This window comes from Ochotona curzoniae, unplaced genomic scaffold (assembly GCF_017591425.1).
Source record: "Ochotona curzoniae isolate NIBS_2020 unplaced genomic scaffold, NIBS_Ocur_1.0 contig_4148, whole genome shotgun sequence".
NCBI lineage: Eukaryota > Metazoa > Chordata > Mammalia > Lagomorpha > Ochotonidae > Ochotona > Ochotona curzoniae.
This window is the reverse complement of record NW_024466146.1, coordinates 372,940-398,641: the sequence shown is the minus strand read 5'-3', so window position 1 is coordinate 398,641 and position 25,702 is coordinate 372,940. Positions and strand designations below refer to the sequence as shown.

The 25,702-nt window shown below is 40.8% G+C and overlaps 1 protein-coding gene across 2 annotated transcripts in view; it reads left to right on the top strand.

The window, feature by feature from the left end:
- Positions 1-25,702, top strand: part of LOC121159406 (alsin) — a 56,261-nt gene that overhangs the window by 27,828 nt on the left and 2,731 nt on the right. Inside the window, exons 12-31 of one of the 2 annotated variants that reach the window (XM_040984449.1) lie at positions 678-840; positions 5,742-5,873; positions 6,388-6,516; positions 6,915-6,985; positions 7,326-7,392; positions 7,701-7,903; positions 8,015-8,080; positions 9,484-9,582; positions 10,486-10,650; positions 11,859-11,970; positions 12,131-12,208; positions 13,765-13,898; positions 14,825-14,989; positions 18,787-18,904; positions 19,661-19,818; positions 21,868-21,990; positions 22,435-22,611; positions 24,346-24,391; positions 24,598-24,659; positions 25,500-25,649. In XM_040984449.1, the coding sequence (XP_040840383.1) occupies positions 678-840; positions 5,742-5,873; positions 6,388-6,516; positions 6,915-6,985; positions 7,326-7,392; positions 7,701-7,903; positions 8,015-8,080; positions 9,484-9,582; positions 10,486-10,650; positions 11,859-11,970; positions 12,131-12,208; positions 13,765-13,898; positions 14,825-14,989; positions 18,787-18,904; positions 19,661-19,818; positions 21,868-21,990; positions 22,435-22,611; positions 24,346-24,391; positions 24,598-24,659; positions 25,500-25,649 (2,418 nt within the window). Of the gene's footprint in view, positions 1-677; positions 841-5,741; positions 5,874-6,387; positions 6,517-6,914; positions 6,986-7,325; positions 7,393-7,700; positions 7,904-8,014; positions 8,081-9,483; positions 9,583-10,485; positions 10,651-11,858; positions 11,971-12,130; positions 12,209-13,764; positions 13,899-14,821; positions 14,990-18,786; positions 18,905-19,660; positions 19,819-21,867; positions 21,991-22,434; positions 22,612-24,345; positions 24,392-24,597; positions 24,660-25,499; positions 25,650-25,702 lie in introns of both variants that reach the window. The other variant, XM_040984448.1, reaches the window with a different exon arrangement.

The following is a 25,702-nucleotide window of genomic DNA, read 5'->3' as shown; positions in this document are numbered from 1 at the left end:
AATTTTAATAATGAATTTATGTAACAACATAAGTTTACAAACTAAATTGAAATCTTTACCTATAATTTTATTTCCTTTTTCCTGTGAATAGTATTACTGGTTCTTATAGCTTCAAATTTTTCTTCTATAGTAATTTTTTTGTACATTTTTAAACATTTATTTTTATTGGAATTTATGTTATGTGATAAACAATTGGCAGAAAACGGAAGAAATTAGAAGTGTCCTAATATCCATGCCAGTGCTGTTGGAACAAGAACTTGGCTTTTCCTGCTGTATTTCTGTTTGGCACAGTGGGTTATGGCATTAATCTTATCCATTTACTGCCATGACTTTTGGCTCTGAAATTAACATGAAATAATGTCAGTTGAGCTCTGATTGTTCTTTGACATTGTGGGATGCATGATTCATTTACTAGAACAAAGGATACAAGCATGTACATAGCCATTTTAATTAGAGTTCCTGTTGCTACCATTTGCTGTTTATACTTCCTCCCTGTTTTATGGATAGGAAAATTTGTAAAATTAAATCTTTCTTGTTTCACTATATGTCATTATGTTCCTAGCACCTAAATATACATATTCTGAAACATGTCCTACTTAGTGAAATTTTCTATTAGATTACCTTGCATATTACCACTACCAAAATGATTAACCAAATCTGTTTTTCTTTACTTCCAGTGATTTCCTAAATAAAAACCAAGAGCTATTACAAGATTTATCTGAAGTAAATGATGAAAACATTCAGTTGATGGAAATATTGAATACTCTGTTTTTTGTGCCAATCAGACGACTTCATAATTATGCAAAAGTTTTACTAAAGCTTGCCACTTGTTTTGAAGTGGTAAGTTGCCCATTTCTACCCCCTTTGGATACTTGAAAGGTCGAGGACCATTTGGTTTATACCCCTCTAGTGCCTGGAACTCTAGTTAATATTTAATGTTTAACTAATTCAGTGTTTTTTTAATCAGGGAAATGACAGCAAAGTATGATTATAGGAGAATCTAGTTTGTTTGTTTTTGTACTGTGGGTTCAGTTTCCTTTGGGGATTTTATCAAGATTAAGTATTATTTGACTGAACTGTGTCAAAGGTTAAAACCTTGTTTTTAGTACTAGTCCCAATGGCTGTCAGACTGTATTGGGTACAGAGTATGAGATCTGCTCAGTGTGATGGCACAGCTCTGTGAGGTGGAAGAGTGACTTCCTGTCTGGGTGCATGCTATGCTTGGGCTACAGTTTTGGGGTCACCTTAGAGATGCTATGAGAAATTAGTGGTAACAGAACTTTCTCCAACATTACCTAGTTCATTTTCTGTGTAAGAAGAGTTAATGGAGTCTAGCATAATTAGTGCCACTCTAAGATATGAGTGTATAATAAGGCTGGTCATGAGACAATCACTTCAGAAGTTGTAGTGAGGTAAGTGGTATCTGTTTGTCCTGAGAAGGATTCTAGAGAAACCATGATAACTCCAAGGTCTCTTAGGTTTTGGATCTTCTTAATCTTGGAACCTATCCTAATATACACAGATCTCTGTCCCTAGAGTAACCTGGAATTGACAGGCTTTCTCTGTTTGATTCTGCTGTGATCTTTGTAGGTCTTTCATCTAGTCTGCTTTCAGGCTTCACCCTGATTGATCCAGCGTTAGCTGTACCCAGATTCACACCTTAAAAATCTCTACTGGATTAGCTTGGGATTGTTCAAGGAGTCTGATAGTTCCTGTTCCCAGTCTGAAGGGCCTAGCTCTATGGGTTAATTGCAACTCTTTAGTCTGACTTCAAGGTTGTATATAGTATGATACCTTCTCTTGTTTCTAGCCTTTTCTTTTGCCCTGCCTATAAGGCCTTAGTAGTTCAGATTCCCTGGATATAGCTCTCACAATGGAAACTTCAAGGCCTGAGGCAAAAGGCATCTTCCCGTGAAAGTGGAGCTCTCTCTGATTGCACTGCTTCTGCTTCTTCCTGCCATCTTTCAAGCATGATTTACTCTTCTCCTGTGCCTGGCTGACAAATTCTATCTCCACTACTCATCTCTGTTAATAGTTCTGATCCTTATCATAGTATTGAAATCCTGTGTGTGAACACACATTGTTTATGTTTCTTTACTGTAATGTGTAATGTAGTACATCCAAGGTACAGCTAAAATGTATGCATTTGTGTACATATGTATATACCATATGTACATATGTATATAAATTTGAACTGCATATGAAAAAATGTTTATTGAATATATTTCATATGCTTGTTTCTGTTCTAAGCATGTTCTATATATTCATTGAATCCCCAACTCAACCCTGAGAAATGGGTGGTATTATTATCCCCTTTTACATGCAGAACTGAAGTATACTTAAGAACTGCCAAACTGGGATTCATATTCAGGTTCTCTGGCTCCAGAATCCATTTCCTTAACTGCTTGACAATATTGTTGCTTCCACTATGTAACCTAGTAATGAAACCACTGTGTTATTCTGATATGTTGTGTGTTTTTCTCTCTTCTCTGCCTGGTTCTGTAAGCTCCCAGAAGACATAAAATGTGATGCTTTTGATCTTGTAACTATTCAGGATATCTTAAATGAATGGAAAAGATGTGAACAACTCTAAGCATTGTAGAACGTGTTTAGTCGTGAATGGGAGGGCTTGTCCTTTCGTCTTATCTCCTGTGCTCATCAGCCCTGTGCTGGTAGCTCATTCTCAAGTTGGATTTGCACATTCCTCAGGGTGCCAAAGATCCTTTCAGAGTTCAGAGCACCGAAATTATTCTCCTGTGGTGCTAAGACATTGCCTTTTCCTGCTTGTTGTCATCTGCACAGGTGGGGCAGAAGTAAGGGTGGTAACACTGCTGGCTCCCTCACAGGGATCTTAGCTGTGGCACCAGACTCAAATGCTTGCCTTTGTGCTCTTCACCAACACAAGCTCGTGTTAAAGACAAAAAATGTGTCTCTCAAAAATGTTCATGATGAAGCAGTAAAAGATACTGATTTTAATTATTAGTAGCTCCGCCACTGAGTAGACCTCTGTAACATTCTGTGTGGTGATGGGAAGCATGCACAAAGCAGTTCTAAAGTGTGAGGATTTCGCATGAGAAAGGAGGACTGCGGTTGTCTTAGCCAAGAACTGTTTCTTCTTTGTAGGCTTAAGAGAGAAAACAGACAGATACACTGTGGTTGTTTACATTTGGGCATTGGCAGATATTTTTCCAACAAGGAGTAAATAAACATGTCATCTGAAGTAGAATGTATCAGTCAGGTTTTTTTGTTGTTGTTGCTATTAGGAAATGTGTGAAATACACTCATAAAGCAAAGGGGGATTATTTCAGTTGATGGTTTTGAAGGCTCACAGCCCAAATTTGGACAGGCCTCCTAAGTTCCTCATCTGGTAGCAGTGTTCTTGCTGGCAGAGGTCCAAGGCAGCCCAGGGCATCCTGTAGCAAAAGCAAGTGTCAGTCCATGTCTGTGTTCTCTTGTTACGTCACCAGATGGGGGCTCCACCAAAATGGCCTCATTTAATCCAGTCACTTCTCCAGGGCCCCACTTTCAGATACCGTGATTATATCCTTTCCACTCTTTTGTACTGTTAACATGAGGCGCTGAGGACCACATTTTAGTGCATGGGCCTTTGTGGGACGTTGGACACCCACAGTGTTACCCAAATCCTAGCAGGGAATAACTGATGGACACTATTTGTTACAATGACAAAATCTATACCTTGAGCAAAAATGAGTGTTAAAACCTGCCTCGCTGTGAATCTGACAATTCTTAGGATTGCTTTTGATAAAATAGGTAGTACTAATGACATGTGATTTTTTTTTTTTTTAAAGATTTATTTGTTTTTTGGAGTCAGATATACAAAGAGGAGGAGAGACAGAGAGGAAGATCTTCCATCCGATGGTTCACTCCCCAAGTGAACGCAACGGCCGATGCAATGCCAATCCTAAGCCAGGATCCAGGAACCTCTTCTGGGTCTCCCACACAGGTGCAGGGTCCCAAACCTTTGGGCTGTCCTCGACTGCTTTCCCAGGCCACAAGTAGGGAGCTGGATGGGAAGTGGAGCTGCCGGGATTAGAACCAGCACCCATATGGGATCCCCGGGCGTTCAAAGTGAGGACTTTTGCCGCTAGACCATGCCACCGGGCCCGATTTTTTTTTTTTTTTTAATGTATAATTTTTTGAGAGGCAGATGCACAGATAAAGGGAGAGAGCCTTAGCCTCCTGGTTTAATGCCTGAATACCTATGATGGCTCTGGCCAAAACTGGGAGCTGGGAACTCAATCCCAGGTCTCCCACATGAGTGACAGGAACCCTTTACTTGAACCATTATCGCTGCCTCCCAGGATTTGCATTAGGCAGATGCTGGAGTCAGAGCTGGCTGTGGTATCTGTCCTAGGCACTTCAGATGGCGTGATGTGATGTTTTGATGTGTAAAAAAAAAAGGCACCAACATTTAGTTGAGTCAAGCGCGTTCAGGATGGTATGGCTGTAGACATAAGCACCAACATTTAGAAGATCTGCTTAGTTCAGTCAGCCAATGTCTTCCAAATATGGAGTCTACATTGTTACAAAATCATGTATGGTAAAAGATCTGTTCAATGTGCAGAGGAAACCAGTGGGTTTTAGTAGAACAGAAAACAACAAGTGTAAGGCTGTGGTTTCAGATTTCTCACTGTGGCTACCTTTTGGAAAACTTCTGTTTAACGAGGGAGTATTTTGAAAAGTTTGTGGAAAAATAGTGCATTTAAAAATAAGTTTATTTTAGTGCTCGCTTCAGCAGCACATATACTAAAAAAAATAAGTCTATTTTAGTGCATAAATTTGAAATTGATGGATTTTTTTCATAACACATTTCCATGAAACTTTTTGTAGACAGTTATTCTAATTAAGTGGCATTTCATAACTCATGAAATGCAGATTTGCTAGTTTTAAAATTTTTATTGTTATTGTTGTTAAGGCAGAGAAGCAAAGAAAACTAGAAGCAAAAAAATAAATGTGCTGATTTATTTCCAAACATTTATAACAGATAGAGGCCAGGAGCCCAGAACTCAGTGTGGGTCTCTCATTTGGATGGTGCGAATACAAACACTTGAGCCTCCATCTGCTGTCTCCCAGGGCGCTCAGTAGTAGCAGAAACTGGCTTGGAAGCAGAGGAGCTGGAACTCAGAAAAGCAGGCAAACAGATACGCAGGCATCTCAAGCAGTAACTCCACTGCTATGCCCAACACCCATTCTTGCTGCCCTCTTTTAAGCCAGGTTTGGAAAAAGATTTGAAGAAAATGTGGGCCTGTACTCCTTTTTTTTTTTTTCATTGAATTATTTTGGTTTGGAAAATATGGTTTTAACTGAACGTTACTTTGACTAGTAAAGGTTTTGAAATGTTTTCCTGTTTCCTGATGTGATAAATATCAGTAAATATAATGCACACAAGCCAGATCAAGGGATCCTGAGGCCAAAGCAGAGCTTTGAGAGCACCCTTCCTGCATGCTAGGTGGCTCTGCTTCCCAATCCCCACAATGTTGTCTGCCTCCCCAAACCCTCCCTGGGTTCTTTCCCTACATGTGCCTGTGAGTAGGCGAGTTTCTCTGAAACAAATCTTCCCTTTTCCTAGGCCCTTTTAGTGTAGCTCTTCCATTCTGGGCTGAGTTTTCTCTGTACCTTTCCTACCGTGTAGGAAAGCTCACACTGAGCCTAGCAGATGCCAGACAATGGTTTTATGTTCTTTTTTTTTCTTTTCCTCCCCTCAATTATTGGCCCTCCAGACATCTCCAGAATATCAGAAACTGCAGGACTCCAGTTCTTGTTATGAGTCTCTTGCTCTCCATCTCGGCAGGAGAAGGAAGGAAGCAGAATACACGCTGGGCTTCTGGAAGACCTTCCCGGGAAAGATGACGGTAAGCCCTGAGGCAGGGGAGGGGCCGTTGGCAGCCTAGTACCAAATCACTTTGTACCGTTAACTTGTGTGATCTGGTTCCTGTGGCATAAAGGAAAGTGTTCAGCTCCAGCTTGCCTCTGGGGTATGGCTTTTAATTTTTGGTTTATGAATGCATGTCAGCCAGGTGATAAGATCCCTGCTGCGGGCCTTCATTTTTGCCGTGGTTTTCTCTGTTTCTCATTTTTTATCTCATAATAATGCTTAACAGTTCCTCTCCCAGCATGTCAAAGGACCACAGCAGTGGTACTGTAAATATATCTTTATCTTTCCCATTTCCAGGGATGCTCTCTGAAGGCCTGGTCACTTTCCTCACTTAATTTGTTCCTACCTTGAGCTCTAATTTGGTGAAGTGTTTGGATCCATCTCAATTTAGCACCAAATTCCTGTGAATGTGATTCATGGCTATTTCATCTTCTGTTTGCGTGTGAAGATTGTTTTTGATTGTTGCTCAGAGACATTATTTTTCACCGTAGGATTCCTTGAGGAAGCCAGAGCGACGGCTGCTGTGTGAGAGCAGTAACCGAGCCCTGTCTCTGCAACACGCAGGAAGGTTTTCTGTGAATTGGTTCATTCTCTTCAATGATGCCCTGGTGCATGCCCAGGTGGGCTGGATGCCTGTCCCTAAAGGAGGCCTTGGGAGGGGAAACAGGAGTACACTGCCTGTCTTTGCACTGTCAACTCATGTGATTGTGCCGAAACTATGGCATGAGAGAAAGTGTTCAACTGCAGCTTGCATCTGTGGTGTGGACTTTAGTTTCTGCCTCTTGAATGTGTGTTAGCCATGTGCTATGGTCCCTGCAGCAGACATGGCAAGGCCCTCAGGGTTAGGGGAACCATGTGGCTGAGATGGCAGTACCCTCATGAGCTTAAACGTCGCTAGGAGGTTATGAGGCAGAGACTGCAGGGACCCCGTGGGCTAATGATCTAAGGGGGGATGCCGGCATAGACCCTGAGGTGTACTTGAGGCTTGGCAGACATGCCTCTGTGTTCTCTCTTCCAGTTCTCCACGCACCATGTTTTCCCTCTGGCCACACTGTGGGTGGAGCCACTTTCTGAAGAAGCTGGTGGTGTGTAAGTGTATTCCCTCTCCCTGCCCCAAGCCTCAGTTCCCTCCATCCCTCTCCCGGGTTGCTTTTTCAAAAACAGGAGGGCTTGGGAAGTTTGCCTCTGCGTTCTGCATATTGAGGCTCACCTTCTAACGCAATCCATAGTAAAATGGCCTGTTGGGAAGACTGACAGATTATGGTAGGGTCTAGAATATATCTGTCTGCCACTTGCAGCCCCAATGTTCAACATAGAACAGGGAAATTTAATACCTTTTCCCCTGTTGTGAAACCCAAATCCTGGCATGTATCTCTTAAATGAGTTGTGACCAATTGTCATATCTATGTTTATCTTTGTGAATGTTTAGGAATGGCATAAAGATAACTACACCTGAAGAACAGTTCACTCTCATTTCATCAACACCCCAGGAAAAGGTTGGTCCATTGTGGTATTTTTGTTTGTTCTTTGGTTTTGCTATTTCTGCCTTTTTTTATTAGTAAAAAAAAGTAAAAGTAGTTATTGTTGGCTTATAGTTTTGATATAGTTTCATTAAATCAAGACTTTAGTATTTTTTAAAAATATGGCTTGGTTTTACCATTTGACAGTGTATGCCAGTCCAGTGTTAAATAATAATAAACATTAATAAGAATAACTAATAAGCAAAACATTAGGAGACAGAAAAATTGTTCACCCCAGGGAAAGCTGGGATGTAAGCCCTGCCTGATGAATCACTGCCGTTTAGACAAAGTGGCTGCGGGCGATCAGCCAAGCTGTGGACCAGGCCTTGAGGGGGACATCTGATCTTCCGCCTTATGGAGGGGGCAGTGGTGTTCAGTGGCAAGAACCGCCCATTTCACGTAGTGCCAAGTACACGTTCTACAAGGACCCTCGCCTGAAGGATGCCACTTATAATGGACGTTGGCTTTCGGGGAAACCTCATGGCAGGTAAAAATGTTTAAGGTCCCCACCAGGGATGAGGCTGGCAGTTGATACGGAAGAGTGTCAGTTGTCTGAGACTTTCATTGACTTCATCTCTTCTTTGCTCATGCACTACAGAGGTGTCTTGAAGTGGCCTGATGGAAAGATCTATACTGGCATGTTCAGGAATGGCTTGGAAGATGGGTAAGAGAATTGTATAAAATGTATGAGACTACGTTGGAGTTTGGTGTCAAATCACATTGGTTTATGTTCAGAGCTCTTTTCCAGACAAATGTAGGTTTTGATTTTGTTTGTTGAGAAATGCATCTAGTGCATTTGGACTTCTACTGCAGTTGTGTGAGCAGGAGAAAACTGGAGACTAGGGTGCAACTACTGATTTGCCACAGTGAGTTATTCACTCTGATTACTATTGGACGCCAAACTCACATAGCCTTCCAGCTGTTGCAGTGGACTGCTTTTACTTGTTTACTTATTTTTAAGGATTTATTTATTTATTTGAAAGAGTAATGAGATGAGGAGAGATATCAATTGATTTTACTAGTGTTCACTCCCCAAGGGCTGGACCAGGTCATGCCAAGCCAAAGCCAGGAACCAGGAGCTTTCTCCAGGTTTCCCGTGTGTGGCAGGGGCTCAGCTCTCTGGTCATTTTCTGTTGCTTTCCCAGGCTCATTATCAGGGAGCTGTATTGGAAGTGGAGCAGCTGGGCCTCCAGAGCTCATATGATATGCTGACATTACAGGCCTTAGCCTAATGTGCTGTACCAGCCTGGGACTGCTTTCTAAAGTCTGCTTATCAGTCGTGAGGCCCTGGACGCTATTATGAGGAGGCTTTTGAGACAATGTTGCTCCCTTTACTGAAAACACTTAGAGAAATTCTCCTTTCAGTAGTTTAAGATTATCCAGAATTTCTAGGATATGTTAAAGGGGAAACCCTCTTAATGATCTGTTATCCCAGTGGGTGTTTTGATGACATTATTTTGAGTAAGCTAACCCTATTTACTGATGCTAAAGATAATCAAATGAGAAACTTGTTTGATGAATATTTTGTGTCATGTAAAAATTTTTATTTTGCATATACTGTATAATTGTATATTTGTAATATATTTATATACTTGTAATATATTAGTATCCATGTTGTTTGTAAACAATGTATTTGTATACATTGTGTAGTAATATATTGTATAAACTGAATAGGTGATTTTGTGTGCATATGTGATAATGTATGTTTCTTGGATGTCTTTTAATCTGTTTTTAGAATTTTAGATAATCTTACTTTAACCTCTTTCAGATAAGGGAGCTGGATACCTAGAGTTATCCAAAGTGATGCATCTCATTAGTAACAGAGATAGGCCCAGGACATAGGCCTTCTGTTTTCACTGGACATGAGATAAACATCTAATCTCTCAGCATTTGGGTTGATGTTGTGTGTGCCTGAGACTGGCCAGCCAGCTTAGGTAGTTAGGTACAGTTAAAATCAAGACTCTTTGCCCTCTGCCCTCCCTCTTAAAATGCTTGCTGATCTATGCATACAGAAGATTAAGGTGTCATAAATGCAGCTCCTGGTGATTTTTTTGCTTTTCTTGGTAGGTATGGTGAGTACAAAATACCACACAAGGCTCTGAACAAAGAAGACCATTATGTGGGTTATTGGAAAGAAGGAAAAATGTGTGGTCAAGGAGTCTACAGGTAATAACAACTGAAAGCTTGCTAAACTGGTGCTACTTTTTCTTGTTTAATACCACCTAAAAATATCTGTAAGTTTTTATTTATTTGAGAAGGCATAGAGAGAGAGAGAGAGATCTTCCACCTGCTGGTTCACTCCTCGAAACAGCCCAAAGCTAGGCACTCGGAACTCTGCATCTCTCATGTTGGTAGTGGGGACCCAAGTACCTGAGCCACCATCTACTGTGTCCAGGGTACATATTGACAGAAAGGTGGGATGGAGCTAGGACTTGAACCAAAACACTCTGACATAGGATACAGGCTTCCTAAGAGATATCTTAGTCACTAGGCCAGTGGCTGTGCCTTGTGTTGCTTTCTTGAAGAACCCGTGTGCCTAAATGTCTGTAGAGTCAGAATTTCCAAGGAGTAAATTTTATTACTTTTCTAATGTCTGAAATTCTGAATAAGGTCTTTACTTAAAGACCAACTTCTCATGTATCACATGGTAAGAATACGAGGTTACTAAATTTAGTTCTTGTTACTTATATATACCATGACTTTTATGAGTGTCCTGCATGTCCTGTGTGTAACATTTTTGTTTTTACTATTCAACTCTAATTTGGACAACACTTTTAATTCTTCATTCTCATTAATAACTTATTATTATGTTTTCCCATAAGAGATGAAACATGCTTTTTTGGTCCATGTTAATGTGAAATACCACCTGTGATGTCTTTACCTGACCCTCAGTAATTGAAAAGAGAGATTTTAAAAAAAAATTTGTTTATTTTTATTGCAAAGTCCCTTGAAATAGATAAATATAGTTGCCCTTGAGACTTGAGTATTGTTTCAGATTTCCTAAACCATGTGGAACTGAGCACAAAATTTGATATGCGTGTGATCCTTATCCATTCTTTGCAACCACAGTTATGCCTCTGGTGAAGTGTTTGAAGGCTGTTTTCAAGATAATATGCGTCATGGTCATGGTCTCCTACGAAGTGGAAAATTGACTTCCTCTTCTCCTAGTATGTTCATTGGCCAGTGGGTGATGGATAAGAAAGCCGGATATGGTGTCTTTGATGATATCACCAGGTATAGCATTCTGTTTCTAATCTCAGTTTCTTGTGACAGAGGATAATATTCTTAAACATGATAATTATTTGAAGACCGGACAACTTAATTTGACAGTATTAGAAAAAAATTTCATAAGGAACAAAGTTGTTAGATATCTTTTCATCCGTTTTCTTGTGGAGCCAGCATTACATTATTTCTTTATGAAATCTGCATTCAAAATTAGCCTCGGAACCATTTTCCTTCAAATATCAAACACTTAAAGCTTTATTGTCTCAGTGAAGGTGCTAAATCTTTATTATATAAAGACATACCTGTAATACACTTACTGGAAGATGAGAATGGAAGGTACGTAGGAACCAATGTGTTTATGCCAGCAACCCAGATAGCAAGACTAGTTATCTACACCTTGGGAGGAATGTAGTTCCTTCATGTTTCTGAACACCACAGTTTTCATAATGTGGAATTTAAGAAAATGTTTGATGTTGCTACTAAATTCTATGATTACTTTACAAGTTATTTTTACCTATCTTATCCTCTTAGTGGAGATTAGTAAGATTTTTCTGGGCTTAAATAGGTGAAAAATAAGCCTTCTCTTATGACAAGCCCCATTCCTTTTTCTCTTTTATGTAGCAAAACTTGACAGTAATTTTTCATTTTTCTTTTTTTTATTGCAAGGCAAGAAAGATGAGAGTGCTCTCATCCGCTGATTCGTTACTCAGTTTCCTCGGGCCAGAAACTCCATGTGGGTCTCCCACATGGGTAGCAGAGACCCAACTTCTTGAACCATCACCTGTTACTTCCCTGGGTTGCATTAGCAGGAAGCTAGCAGCGTAGAGCTAGAGCTGATATGGAATGAGGGTGCTCGAAGCACCTCTATGCCAAACGCCCACCCATAATTTAGGCAAATTTGGTGGTAAGAATAAAATTGTACGCAGATTTATTCTGCCTGTTAAATTGCTATTGAAATTATTTAGAGTTGAGTTCTTGGCATTTGAAAAAAGTCTGTACTTTAAGGTTGTTATGGAAATATTTACTGCACTAAATTCTGGAGAGATCATTACTCTGAGGAATAATCTTTTGCTGTCATATTGTCCTGTGGCTGAAGAGCTAGAGTGAACTGTTTTAGCCAGAAAAATGGAGCCAGTTTCAGCCTTGAGCTGATGCCTGGGCACTCCAGGTAGTAATTGTTGTTTCCCCTCTTAGTTTTTCTTTTCATTTCTGTGCAGGGGGGAGAAGTATATGGGAATGTGGCAAGATGATGTCTGTCAAGGGAATGGTGTGGTGGTTACCCAGTTTGGACTATACTATGAAGGCAACTTCCATCTTAATAAGATGATGGTGAGTGGAGTGTCTGCGGGCGGTTATTCCCGACTTTGGGAAGCTCATGTGTCCTTAACTTCTGAAATAAATGTTTATTAACATTCTACCTTCTTACTTATTTGTTTCCTTCTAAGATTGCATGTAGCTTCAGGAATTTCTGTTTTGTTTTGTATCACAGGGAAATGGGGTCTTACTTTCTGAAGATGATACCATCTATGAGGGAGAATTCTCTGATGATTGGACTCTCAATGGAAAGGTTGGAAACCAGCTTTCTTCCTTGTCTCCTCTACTTTAGTCCTTGGTTTGTTGTTAGTTTGTTTGTTCGTTTGTTTGTTCGTTTGTTTGTTTTTACTTTATAAAAGCTTATTTAGATACCATAAAAATTCACCAGTTTAATGTGTCCATTTCAGTGATTTTCAATAAATGTGTAGAGTTTTACAACCAGCACTTTAATCCAGTTATAGAATATTTCTATCCCCGGGAAGAGTTCTCCTACCCACTCACAGTTACTCTTGCGACCACTTATGGACTGTCCCACCCTTTGGAAGTGCCTCGCCTGGACCTTTCATGGAGATGGAAGCGGCCCTGTGGTCTCTTCCGTGGGGCTGCTTACACCTGGCCCTTTCACTGCAGGGTGACATGTCCTCACTGCATGACCGGGGAAGGGGTTCCCCCTCCTTAGCTTTTTGAGAGTTTGGGAGCCTTGTTGTTTCTTCTAGGAATGTTTGTGAGAACTCACCAGGCCCCTGAGAATTACTTTGGGAGAAGATTTTAAATTCCTAGTTCCATTTATTTGGATTTTCCACTTCTTCTTGAATCAGTTTTGGTAATATATGATTCCTAACAATTTCTTCTGTTTTATTTAAAATTACACGATTTGTTGGCATAAAATTGTTTTCTTCGTATTTGCTTCTTAGTGCTACTTTAACAAAATACCAAAGCCAGGAAATTTATTTCCTCTTGTGGAGCTGGGAAGTCAGAGATTGAGGCACTGCATTCAGTGTCTTAATCATCTGTGATTGAGTCACTTTCCTCAAAAGCCCCACCTCTTAATACCAACACAATAGGTTGCAACATGAACTTGGGAGAGGACCCACATTCAAGTCATAACACCTTCTAACCTTTGCTGTGTGGATGGCAACAATATCTTATTTCACTCTTGGTTTTGTAAATGTACAGCTTCTCTTGGAAAAAAAAAAGTTTTGCTCTGTCTCATTAAAAATCTGTCAGTTTTATATGTCTTTTCTTTTTTGAAATTTTAAAAATTATTTTCTATAGTATGGTTTTGTAGATATAGGGAGTTTCCCCTCCCTTTTCTTTTCCTCCTCTCCCATTCTCCAAAACCCCCATATTATTACAGTAGTATCTCAGCAAAAGTCACAGTCCAACATTCTGCCAAGTGTATTATGGCATTATAGGTATTGGCAAAGGTAGAAAATCTAGTATCAAATTGTAAAGGTATATCCAACGACACGTCTTTTGGAATCATTTTTTTTTTTCTCTCAAAATTTTGTTTCTGTCTTACTGATTTCTGCTCTAATTGTAGTGTAATATTTCTTCTTTGGCTTGTATTTAGTTTGTTCTTTTCCTAGCTTCATATGGTAGTTTTTCTAATATATTTTTTTTAATTTTATGCATGAATTTTTTTCATACATTCTTTTTGGGACATGCATGTACACATGTTTTTTGTCTGCTTTTTAAAGGAAATAGCAAGTTCAAAAGGAAACATTAACAATATATTTTCTCTGAGTTTTTCGTTTGAAAAAAAAGCTCAAACTCTGTATTTTTTTTTTTATTTCCAACTTTACCCAGGGAACCCTGACCATGCCACATGGAGATTACATTGAAGGTTATTTTAATGGAGAATGGGGATCTGGGATCAAAATCACTGGAACCTATTTCAAACCTAGTCTTTATGAGAGTGATAAAGACAGACCACAAGTATTGTGAGTAATAGACACTAATTCTGGATGAATTATTGGATGTTTTGAGTTGTGTTGATTTTATCATGTCTAGTTAATATTTTAAAAGCAAAGTTATGTTTTTAAGGCATGTGTGTGTGTGTGTGTGTGTGTGTGTGTGTGTGTGTTTTAGCAAGGTGTAACCTCCTTGAATTGTCAGCTGACACTGCTGAGAAGAGCTAAATCTATCATCATGCTTAAATTATAGATCTTAGAGCCCGGATGTTTGAAATAAAAGCTCTGTGTGTGAGGGTAATCCTGTGTTAAAGGTGCAGGTGACCAAGCCAAATGAAAGCATTCTTCAGTAGAATCTCTACATTCTTGGTTTTGAAAAGTAAAGGTCAAACCTAGATACCCAAGCATACCAGGTGGAATTGTGCAGTCTGCATAAATGGGAGGAAAAGACAGCGTTTGAGTGTGTTACGCTTGTCCCCGTTTTGTCCTGCCATTTTCCCTTTCAGATGACAGTTGTAGCCTTGTTTTCATATTTTAGTGGCATTTCAGGTTCTGTGTTCTTTGATATATTTTCTGCACCATGTTTGTTCTTATTTTTAGAACCCAATAGGTAATGCATGTCACAGTTCCTATTAGGAGATGTACAAAGTACAGAAAGTTCTGCTTTAACAGCAATTAATTTTACAAAATCAATTCTATGGAAATATAGAAAGCAGAGGAGTCAATTCCAGTGTACTTCATACTTAAAACAATCCAATACATGTTAGAATCCAGTCATCGTTAGTGTGCCAAAAACCATTCTTTGAAATTTGCACTTGTTTTAAAAATAGAATTGCTATCAGTCTAGGCGATTCTGGTCACAGAAATATCTTCAGTTATATATTAGAAAGTTTCTGTTCTTCAGAGTGACTTTTCCCAAAAGTTAGTTAATGAAAAGTTAAATGATCTATTAGCAGGAAACTGGGCAACCTGGCAGTGCAGGCTGATGAGAAGTGGAAAGCAGTGTTTAATGAATGTTGGCACCAGCTGGGCTGTGAGAGTCCTGGACAAGGGGAGGTTTGGAAAGCATGGGAAAACATTGCTGTGGCCTTGACCACCAGTCGGCGTCAACATCGAGACAGGTGAGTGAAGGCCTGCCTGGCCCAGCACGTGTTAAGGAGATGAAACAAACAATCAGTGAGTCATCAAGGCTCACTATGTTTAACTTAAACATATGTTTTAATGTCAGCATTAATGATGTTCTGCTGCTGCTGGACCAGGTGGAATAAAACACACTTCCTTTGTCTTCTATTGAGCTCAGCGATTAAACCTGAACAGAACACATGATCAGCTATTCGTAAACTCTCAAAATTGCTAGTAGGTGGATTGAAGAACACCTGAATGTAAAATATCACCAAACCAATGTGGTTTTTGCTCTAATATTCTTCGTACTAATTCACTGTAGTTCGAAGCCTGAAAGAAACCACTGTGACAGGCGACAGAATTCTGGAAGAAACCCTCCTGTGATTCTGGCTCAAAGAGTGAGACAAGAACTCCTAAAACTGAGAGCTGAGAATAGAATATCCACTTGATTTTTCTTCTCTGCCTTCTCCCCTCTTCCTGCATGCCCTTACTTACAGGTACTTCTGTGATGGCTGTGGCTAGAGCAGCCATGAACTGGAAGCTTGCGAGAGCCAAAACTTTAAAGGGAGTGGCGTCTCTTTTCCCCTTGACTGGATGCTCAAGTGCAAGAGGCTGAGCCACTGCTTTTTTGGCCATAATGTCCTTTCCTATCCCTTGGCCCTAATGTGGGTGGTTTCTGGCTGACAGACCTAAAAGAGGCATTTGAGAATGTGGAAGATAATGGAGACAGAGAGGCTCTGGGAGGATATTTCTGGGCTCACTCCAGCATGCTTAGTAGTTAAAACTATTTGGGGTACCTATACTCACATTACAGTACCTGGGTTGGATTCCTGGTCCTGGCTTATGACTCCAGCTTCCTGCTAATATGAACCCAGAGAAGTAATGGTAATGGCTCAAATACTGTGCTTCCTGCCATCCATATAGAAACCTCATTTGTTTCCGGCGCCAAGCTTTACCCCCTAGCCTTCCCCTTCCTTGCTGTTGCAGGTTTTTTGGGGAGTGGGAGTCAGCAAGTGGGAGTTCTGTCTCTGTTTTTCTGCCTCTCAAATAAGTAAAATAAATTTTAGAAAGAACACAGCTGAGAAGGAAAGCAGATGTTCACCATAAATCACATTGTTTATGCCATCTATAAGCAACAAAGCATCCTTATCAGTTAGGGGATGTTTCCTATCAGCATAGGGAGCTTTCAGCAAGCTTAGTTCCCAGGCACCAGCCAAGGGTCAGCTTTCAGAGTAATGTCTGCGGAAGATAACAACTCAGACCTGCTATGTCACTGGTTTGCATAGGAAGCATATAAGACCAGAAGTCGCATAATATTTAATATGTTCAAGATATCAGTGAAAATTACTCAGCAAACAAAGAGCCTTGAAAAACCCCATTTGGAGGAACACGGTCAACAGACATCAATGGTGAAATGCCAGAGATGCTCATAGGAGCTATCAAAATGCTCAAATCAGCAATCTCAAATGCCCTTGTAACAGATGCTAAACTGACAGAAATAGAAGATATAAGGAAGAGTCAAATTGAAATTTAAGAGTTGAAAATAACAGGAATAATGCTTTCTATGAACTTAACAGCAGGTAGATAGCAATGGGAAGTCGGTGAACTTCAAAATATGTCAATAGAAGTTATCAGTCTAAACAACAGAAAGGAAAAGCATGAAAAAAAGGAATACAACCTAAAGAACTTGTAGATCTGTGTTTGTATCGTAAGACTTACAGAAAAAGAGGAAAAAGTATGTAGGGTGGAACATTTTTTTAAGAAATCGTGGTTGACATGAAATTATAAGGTTTAAGAATCTGAGCGTGAGGCCCAGCTCCATGGTGTAGTAGACCAAGCCTCTTCCTATGATGCCAGCATCTCACATGGGCACCAGTTTGTATCCTGGCTGATCCACTTTAAATCCAGCTTCTTGTCATGGCCTGGGACAGCAGTGGAAGAAAGCTCAAGTCCTTGGTGCCTGCACACACATGGGAGACCTGGACGAGGTTCCTGGCATCAGATCACTTCAGCTCTGACCACCTGCAGTCATTTGGGGAGTGAACCAGTGGATGGAAATTCACTCCCTCTCTGTCCCCTCCTCTTTTTAACTCTGCCTTTTCAATAAAATAAATTTAATAAAAAAGAAAAAAAGCTGAGCAAACCCCATCCTGGGAAAGAGAAATGGAGTTACTTGTGTGTATCTGCACTACATTGAAATTCAATGGTACATCCTGAAAGAAGCTGAAAAACAGTGATGCAAGGCGTGGGAGAGTTACTTTCATCACCGCATATTTCCCACAAGAAACCTTGCAGGCCAGGTGGAAGTGGCACAGCATTTTTAAATGGCAAAAGAAACATTGCAGTTGTAATTTTCTCTCTTTCTTATTTTCTCCTTCTCACCAACTTTCCTTTTTTCTTTTCTTTTCTTTTTTTTTTCTGTCATCTGTCTTTCCCCAGATTTCCTTTTTCTTGGAGCTGCCATAAGCATTGCTTAACGTTTACACCCTAAAGATCTTACTACTCCTTGAAGGCAAATTTCTTAACTAAAACTTTAAAGATAATTCTAGATAATGGTCTATTTGAGTTATGTCTTTATTGTTAAGATAGCTGAGGGCTTACTTCGATCTTATGTGTAACTGCATACCTTTGCTTTTCAAATCAGTTCTGTGCTGGCTTTCATTCACATATATCAGTGACTTTCCAGTACTCAGGAATTGAGGAAAGAAAAACTCAGCAGTTAGGAGTTTCTTCAGACTATAAGTATTTATTCTAAACATTTAATCAGTGTTCTCATTTCCTGAATGTTATCAGATTTTTTGAATAAATTCCTAATTTTGGAATAATTTTGATATACTAAAGCCTCATACAATTGCATAGAAACTGTAGAATTGGGGAAATATTTTAGGAACTTTAAATGCCTCACAGTCAAGTATGACAAACAGTTGTTATTCTGCTCAAGAGAGATTAGTCTAGATTCCATCCAATCAAATACACCAAGTAAACCATAATGTCCCTTTACTAATTCTGTTTGTTTTTAAAAACTAAATATGAAAAGAGGTGTTTTCCCCCTATATTTGAGATAAATATGAATAGATAATAGTATTCACTCATGAAATCCATGATTGTTACTTCTGTTCGTTCTTTCCATGGAGAAAGTGAACTCTTCCAGATTCAGTTAGAGTCTGCTGGATGTGGTGCTCATGATCAGTGCACTCTGGTAGCTCGTGAGCGTAGGCCTTAACACTTTAGCCCTTGGTTAACTATTGTAGGATATTTCTAAGAAGTGAGAATGAACAGACTTTTATATGAACTGTGTTGCTACCACAAACACCTCATTTTTTTTTAACCCAACATAGTAGTAATGGTTACATACTGTTTTACACTTCCAATCAGTTGTTGTGTAAAGTTAACAAAAATTTCTGCTGCTCAATGTTACTGGTGTGTGTTTATCTTCATCTCTTGGTCCAAAGCTTCACTTCACCTATGGTGGAGTGTCCTCGTCAAGTCCTTGCTTCCTGAGCTCATTTTCCTTTCTTCCCATGCCCTTTGATGTGTTCTTCTTGTCCTTTCATTCTCTAGTCACCAGTTTCTTCTTCAAGCCGTTCTTACAGTACTTTCTAGCACTGTGATTTAGATTGACACGTAAACTGGGCACCTCACAGCAAGTCTGTTACCATGTATGAGCTTATCTGGGCCCATTCTGTGCCAGGTGCCACACTCCATCCTTGGCTGGTGACTGTGTCGTGTATGTATTTGTAATTACCTTGCTTTCTTGAAGTAAAGAATGTAACAGGCTTCCTCTTCCTTTTTGTAGTCCTGAAATACTAAGTCGCTCACAGACGCAGACACTAGAGAGTTTGGAATTCATTCCACAGCATGTTGGCGCCTTCTCCGTGGAGAAATATGAGGACATCAAGAAATATTTAATAAAGGTAAGCCAATAAAGGTACATTGGTCTTTTGAATCAGTAAGGCAACTGTCCCAGTAGATCACTCAGGTCAACCTGGAGCTGAATGTTTTCCTTCGCTTTGTTGTTGATGATGGTGTTGTTGTTAATCCTCTTAGAAGATCACAGTTCTGGATGAAGATTGTTCCATTGTAGGATGGAACTTTGGAAGTTTCATAGGGTCAAGAGGTTTTTGAGAGTTAAGATCAGTTTAAAATGGATTTTTGTTAGGAATATTAGCAAATTGGAGATTGTAAAATTAAAGCAGGCTGCCCTTACCCCTTGAAAATACCATTTGCTTTGTTAACCCTGTAAGATGAACAACAATGGGAAATACGACTTACATTGATGGTGCAGGGGTAGGGGGTGCGCAGGAAGGAGTATTGGGAGAAGTCAAGGAAGCAGAAGTGCTTCCTTCACATTCTGTATGATTTTTGTGAACTTTAAGGCAGATGATAATGTTTCTTTGAATGGTGTCTCATTGCAGTGCTTCTTGCAGCTGTGTTCCTAAATTGTTAAAATAATTCTTTAAGAATATGAGGAACTCCAACTCCATTTGATTTAAGTAGACTACACATTCTCAGCAACATTAAACAACTATATTTGAATTTTCCTGATCTGAAACATTGACTCCTGAAATTTTGAAAAATGTATATCGTTCATGAAATCATTAGTCACAAATCAACTGGCTGTGTCTGCTGCTAAGGCACATGGACTGACTTCCTTGCCTCCCCCTGCTCAGGCCTGTGACACTCCTCTGCACCCCCTGGGCAGGCTCGTGGAGACCCTGGTCGCCGTGTACAGAATGACCTACGTGGGTGTGGGAGCCAACCGCCGGTTATTGCAAGAGGCTGTGAAAGAGATCAAGTCCTACCTTAAGCGAATTTTCCAGCTGGTGAGGTAAGAGATCTCTTCCTCAGCATCCACAAGCCGTGGACCACTGCTTATGCAAATGCTTGGCTGTCGTCACTCAGAAACTAGACTGAAACTTTGTGAGTAATTATAAGTGTTCCTCTTCATCACAGAAAATGTTCATGCAGAAAATGATTTTCTGTCACTGATCCTTGGACATTAATGAAAATATGTCTCCAATTTATACTTTTGTCCTAAACTTTAAAAAGCTGAACCTTAGTTACTGTTTGATTTTTCCTTCTGTAACTTTCTTACTGATTAAGTGTAACAGAGGTTAAAGTGTTGAATTCTGGGCCCAATTGTTGCTGATGTAGCAGGCTAAGCCTCCACCTATGGCCACAGCATTCCATATGATACCAGTTCGAGTCCTAGGAGGCTCTGCTTCCAATCCAGCTTTCTGCTTATGGCCTACGAGAGCAGCAGAGGATGGTTTGAGTCCAGATTACCCACATGGGAAACCTGAAGGGAGGAGGTTCCTGGCTCTTGGCTTTGGACTAGCCCAGCTCCAGCAGTTGCAATCATTTGCGAAACGAATCAGTGGTTGGAAGATTCTCTCTCTTCTGTCTCTCCTTCTCTCTGCATAAATAGATCTTTTTTTTTTAAAGATTTTTTTTTAAAAAAAAGTTTCTTTATAATTTTGGTATGAAATATATAATTTTTTTTTTTTAGTTTAATCTGTAGGTTAAAATCATATCTCTGAAACGTAACAGCAGAGTACACAATGTTCAATGCAAGGTGTTACGCTTGAGTTTTAAAGTCATGTCCTTTGACGACAGTATCATACATATGTGTTCAATAAAGACAACACGTTCATGTGCTAGTCACCATTCTAGCCCTACAGGGGTTTATCTAGTAACAAAACCTCATCTCTCCCCAGAAAAAACAAAACACCAAACAGCCTGTGCTTTCATGGGGTGTGCATTCCAGTGAGGGAAAGAGCAAACAGATAGAATGTATGCTAGATGGTGATAGTGTGACAGGATGGAGCTGCAGGTAAGATGCTATTGCTTTAGAAGGTCAGGGAAACCTGACCAGTAAGGGGCTGTCAGAGCAGAGACTTTGAAGAGGGCAGCTAAAGGAATTAGCTAGCATCTTGGGGAAGGGACAGTTCCAAGTAGCTGGCACATTTGAGTTGGTTTGATCTTGCTGCAAGATCTCTTACTGGGTTTAAGCCAACATGCCATATTGAGCTGGTTATAGATTTGTCCCAAAAATATCCTTACATTTTCAGTTTCAGAATTGATAAACACATTTGGAATGGCTTTGGGGTTTGAGGGAGAAGTGGAAAGGTCACTGGGCTGGGCATGTTTCAGCTCTGACATTAGATGTGTATAATGAACATGAATGTCCTGACCTCTTTGTTATCCCAACCGTTAGGGCAGAGGGAGTGTAAGGTGTGCAAAAATAGAGAAGATGCAAGGCACATTTAAAGGGTTAAAATTTAAGTGTAAATCTACACATTTGTAATAACCCAACAGCATATATGAAGTCAGAGTAAAATCTACAGTAAAAATGCAAGACTAGGGGGAAAGAAGCTCTCAACACTTTAGCCCTGGGCATTTAAACACAACACATTAACACTGGACATTCAAAGAGCTCATTTTCAGCAACTTAGGCCTGTGTAGAAATTTTAAATTTTACTTTGTTTGAGTATTCTGCAACTTAATATCGGACATTTAGGTAGTTTGCCTATCTTCTGAGAGTAATGGCCTCTGCTCACAGGTAATGCAGATTGACCTGAAGTGAGTGTTTCCAGTAAGAAATACATGTAAATAGAGATCAGAGGTTTCCATTCTTAGTATAGCTTGAAGGAAAGAGACTGCAACACATGGATCATTGAGTAATATTATCTATTTGCTACATTGTTAATTCTATCCTGTAAGAAGGATAAGAGTCTCAGGAAACTAAAACACTGTTTGGTATAGTTTTCTCGTATTGATCCTTAAATGAGTTAACTCATGAGAATGGGTTTTTATTCTTGCTGCAGCCACTGCAGGGGCATGTTGGGTCTAATTCTATTTTTCTATGATTCCGCAGGTTCTTATTCCCTGAGCTGCCTGAAGAGGGCAGCACAATTCCTCTCTCAGCCCCTCTGCCTACTGAACGGAAATCCTTCTGCACCGGGAGATCAGACTCCAGACCTGAGTCACCAGAGCCAGGGTGAGTGGAGTTTTGGGGAGCAGAGAGGGAGGTGAAGGAGGAGGGTGAGAATAGGAGCATCTCATCCCAGGTCCCACGGAGAAGTTGTTTTCTCTAGCTCTCAGTGTGTTTATTTCCAAAGAGGCTCAGTTAGAACAGGTGACCCATGCTAGCCAAACCCGCAGGGAAGAGGTCTGGGTCAAGCAGCTGCCAAGCAGACAGCATGCTGCTGACCTGGAAGAGCCGCCGGGAGGTGGATACGAAGTGGGTCTTAGATGTCGAATGGATGAAAAGGCTTCACAGTTGGCTGAAGGGAAAACCCCAGAGTCATGCTTCCTCTGTAGGCAGAGTGTCATTTCCCACCCCACCCTGCATCTCTGACTTTGAGAAGCCAAGGCACTATGTCTGATCCGGGGCTCAGCTTTAGTGTGCCTGGGCCTCCTCTCCCACACCGGTCGTTTGCAGGTACGTGGTCACAAGTTCTGGGTTGGTACTGCCCGTTCTGCTGCCCCGGCTCTACCCGCCACTCTTCATGCTCTATGCTTTGGATAACGACCGCGAGGAAGACATTTATTGGGAGTGTGTCCTGCGACTAAACAAGCAGCCAGACATTGCCCTCCTGGGCTTCCTCGGGGTGCAGAGGTAAGCATGGTGGTGGTGAACAAAGCCACGTGATCAGATTTAGCATGCAGACAGTGTGATGAGCAATGGGGCTCTCTTTGTTACCACGTTCTGTGTGTGACTTGCCTTGCCGGACTCACCTGTCCTGTTGAGCAAAGTGGTGCTGTTTCACGTTCTGTGCAGCTGGGATTCTGGAGACTGAGATGAAACCTGCCCGTCCCTCTGAATGGGCTTTTTATGTTTAAATATAAATTTAACATGAGCCACAGTATTGCCTGCTGTTTTACATTTCTTATATGTATAAATTACATTGCTGTATTTTAAGCAGAATAAAGATTTTATGTTCATGTTCCTCCACAGAAAAAAAGGTTACATTTAATCTTGGGTATTCTGCCTTCTCATCCGCCATCTCATCTGCACCTTTTGTAATTAGAAATGTTAGAAGTGTTATTTTTATCATGAGACACTATTTCTTGCTATTAAGGACAGATGTGGGGAGCATCCAGTCTGTGGGGCCAGATGAAGCCCATGAAATCATTGGATCTGGTCCTGCCAAGGCAACTGCAAGTGGGACTTGAAATTCAATTAATCAAAGCAGGCTAATCTTTTTTTTTTTAATTGTTGTTAACATTGTATTATGTGATACAGTTTTATAGGCACTGGGGATTCCCCCCACCCCTCCCATACCCCTCCCCCCATGGTGGATTCCTCCACCTTGTTGCATAACCACAGTTCAAGTTCAGTTGAGATTCGTTCCTTGCAAACACATATCTAGCATAAGGTCCAGCGTCTTATTGTCCAGATAAGTTCAGTGGCCTCTTGGGGAGACCTTCTCTAGTCTGAAGATAGGGCTAACAGAGTAAAGATCTGGTCAGTTAAAAGCCCCAACAAAACCTCAGTATCAATATACAACATTATGGAATTAATTGACATAGTATTGGGTAAACAATATGTTAAAAATAATGCAAGTTCCATTCTTCGAAACATCTGGGTTGAGACAGTGTCAATGACAGGTTCAAAAAATAACCAACAACCAAACAAAAATTGCAAGTTAAATCAAGGCAAACATGTGGTATCTAACCTTTTGGGATTCGCTCATTTCCCTTAGCATTATAGTTTCCAGTTGGGCCCATTTAGCCACAAAGAACTGCATTTTGTTTTTTTTAATAGCTGAGTAGTATTCCATGGAGTAGATGAACCAAAGCTTTCTTATCCAATCTTCCAACGCAGGCTAATTTTGAAGTTGATGATTTTGTTTGACTCATGGCTAGTGTTGCGTTATCCCAAGGGCTTTGGCGGAGACACAGGTTCCTCCCCCTTGTTTCAGGAGAACGCTAGCTGGTTGTGCTTGCCTTCCTGTGTGCTGATAAAGCTTAACCTCCCCTTCCCCACTGCTTAGTTGTTATGCTATCAGAAAAAAGTAAATAAGCCTTAACTGGAAGGTACGTTTTTTTTTTTTTTTTTTTTTTTTAGAAGAATAACTTAATAATAAAAATGAGGTGAAACTCCTTCTAGCCAGCCTTTTTGGGCAACATTTGCTTAGCTCTGTGGTGCAGATGTATGTAGAATGAGAAATCCCATAGGAATATGGCAGAACTCTTAGATTGTGTCTGAGATGTTTATTAAAATTTTGCTTCTCTGTGGAACAGTTATGCTTAATGGGGTCAGGGAAGCCCATTCAGCTGTGTTATTTTTATGAGGATTTATCTACCGCATATCACAATTTACATGAACAATTTATGGATTCCATTGCAGGAAATTTTGGCCAGCGACTTTGTCAGTCCTTGGAGAGAGTAAAAAGGTATAGTAGCGCTTTGTCCCCTCGGCAACTCTGCTTCCCTTTGGAGTGAAGGGTTTGATAGCAGCAGCTCCCGTTTTGATCCGGCAGCTGAGCCGCAGCTTGTGCTGGCGTCAATTATGCCCTGAAGACCAGCCCTCTGCGTCTGTGTTGTTGCTTTCCTTGTTCTTACAAAAGGCAGTGTTCCTCTCTGACTGCTCTTTCTGCAGGTTCTGCCAACCACAAAAGATGCTTGTTTTGCCTCGGCAGTAGAATGTCTGCAGCAGATCAGGTAATCCCCTGGTGTAGAAAAATCACACAAATCACAAGAGGTTAATCTATTAAGATATTAGTAAGATCTTAGCCTCAGCCAAAGCTCTAAGAGCCCCCAGCACCAGCAGAAAGGCTCCTTGGAGGTATCTGGGTTATCTTTCCTCCCAGCGGCCCTGCCTTCACATTTTTAATGCTGTTCTTAAAGACTTAGTTATTTATTTGAAAGGCAGAGACAGATCCCCATCTTCTAGGTCACTCCTCAGATGACCACAATGGCCAGGGCTGGCCACGCTGAGGCCAGGAACCAGGAGCTCCATCCTGGTCCCCCAGGTGGGTGGCAGGGGCCCAAGTGCTTGAGTCATCTTCACATGCTTTCCCAGGTGTGTTAGCAGGGAAGCGAATAACTGGCTCGGAAGCCAGTTTTGTGACTCCAGCTGGCACTCTGATTCGTGATGCCAGCAAGACAGCTGAAGGAGCTGCTCCAGCGCACTGCCCTCCCCTTGTGTTTTCAGAAGTGCTCTGGGAGGGGACCCATCTAAGCATTTTATCTGTATAACCCTGTCTTTAGCCAAATGGAAATGAACAAACTCATTCAGAAAAGAGCATGTATTATGCAAGTAAAGTTCTGCCCAGATACTTAAAGTAATATGCAATGTCCAGCTCCATCCTGTGCGCTGCAGGTGTAGGACGGACGGGCTGGAGGGCTTCACTGAGGTAGTCTTCCAGTCTTGCTGTAGTACCCCAGGAGTCCACTACAAGGCATGAGGGTCCCAGGAGTGGGGGTTGTCAGCAAGGAATAAGAAATTAGTTCAATAAGAAGCCATGTGAGGATAACCTTTCACGTCTTTTTCAATGATAGCACGACATTCACCCCATCAGACAAACTCAAGGTCATCCAGCAGACATTTGAGGAGATCTCTCAGAGTGTCCTGGCTTCCCTCCAGGAGGACTTCCTGTGGTCCATGGATGACTTGTTCCCTGTTTTCTTGTATGTGGTGCTGCGGGCCAGGTGAGCCGCCCTCTCTGATGTCCTTTGTAGTGAATCATCATCTCAAGGAGTCT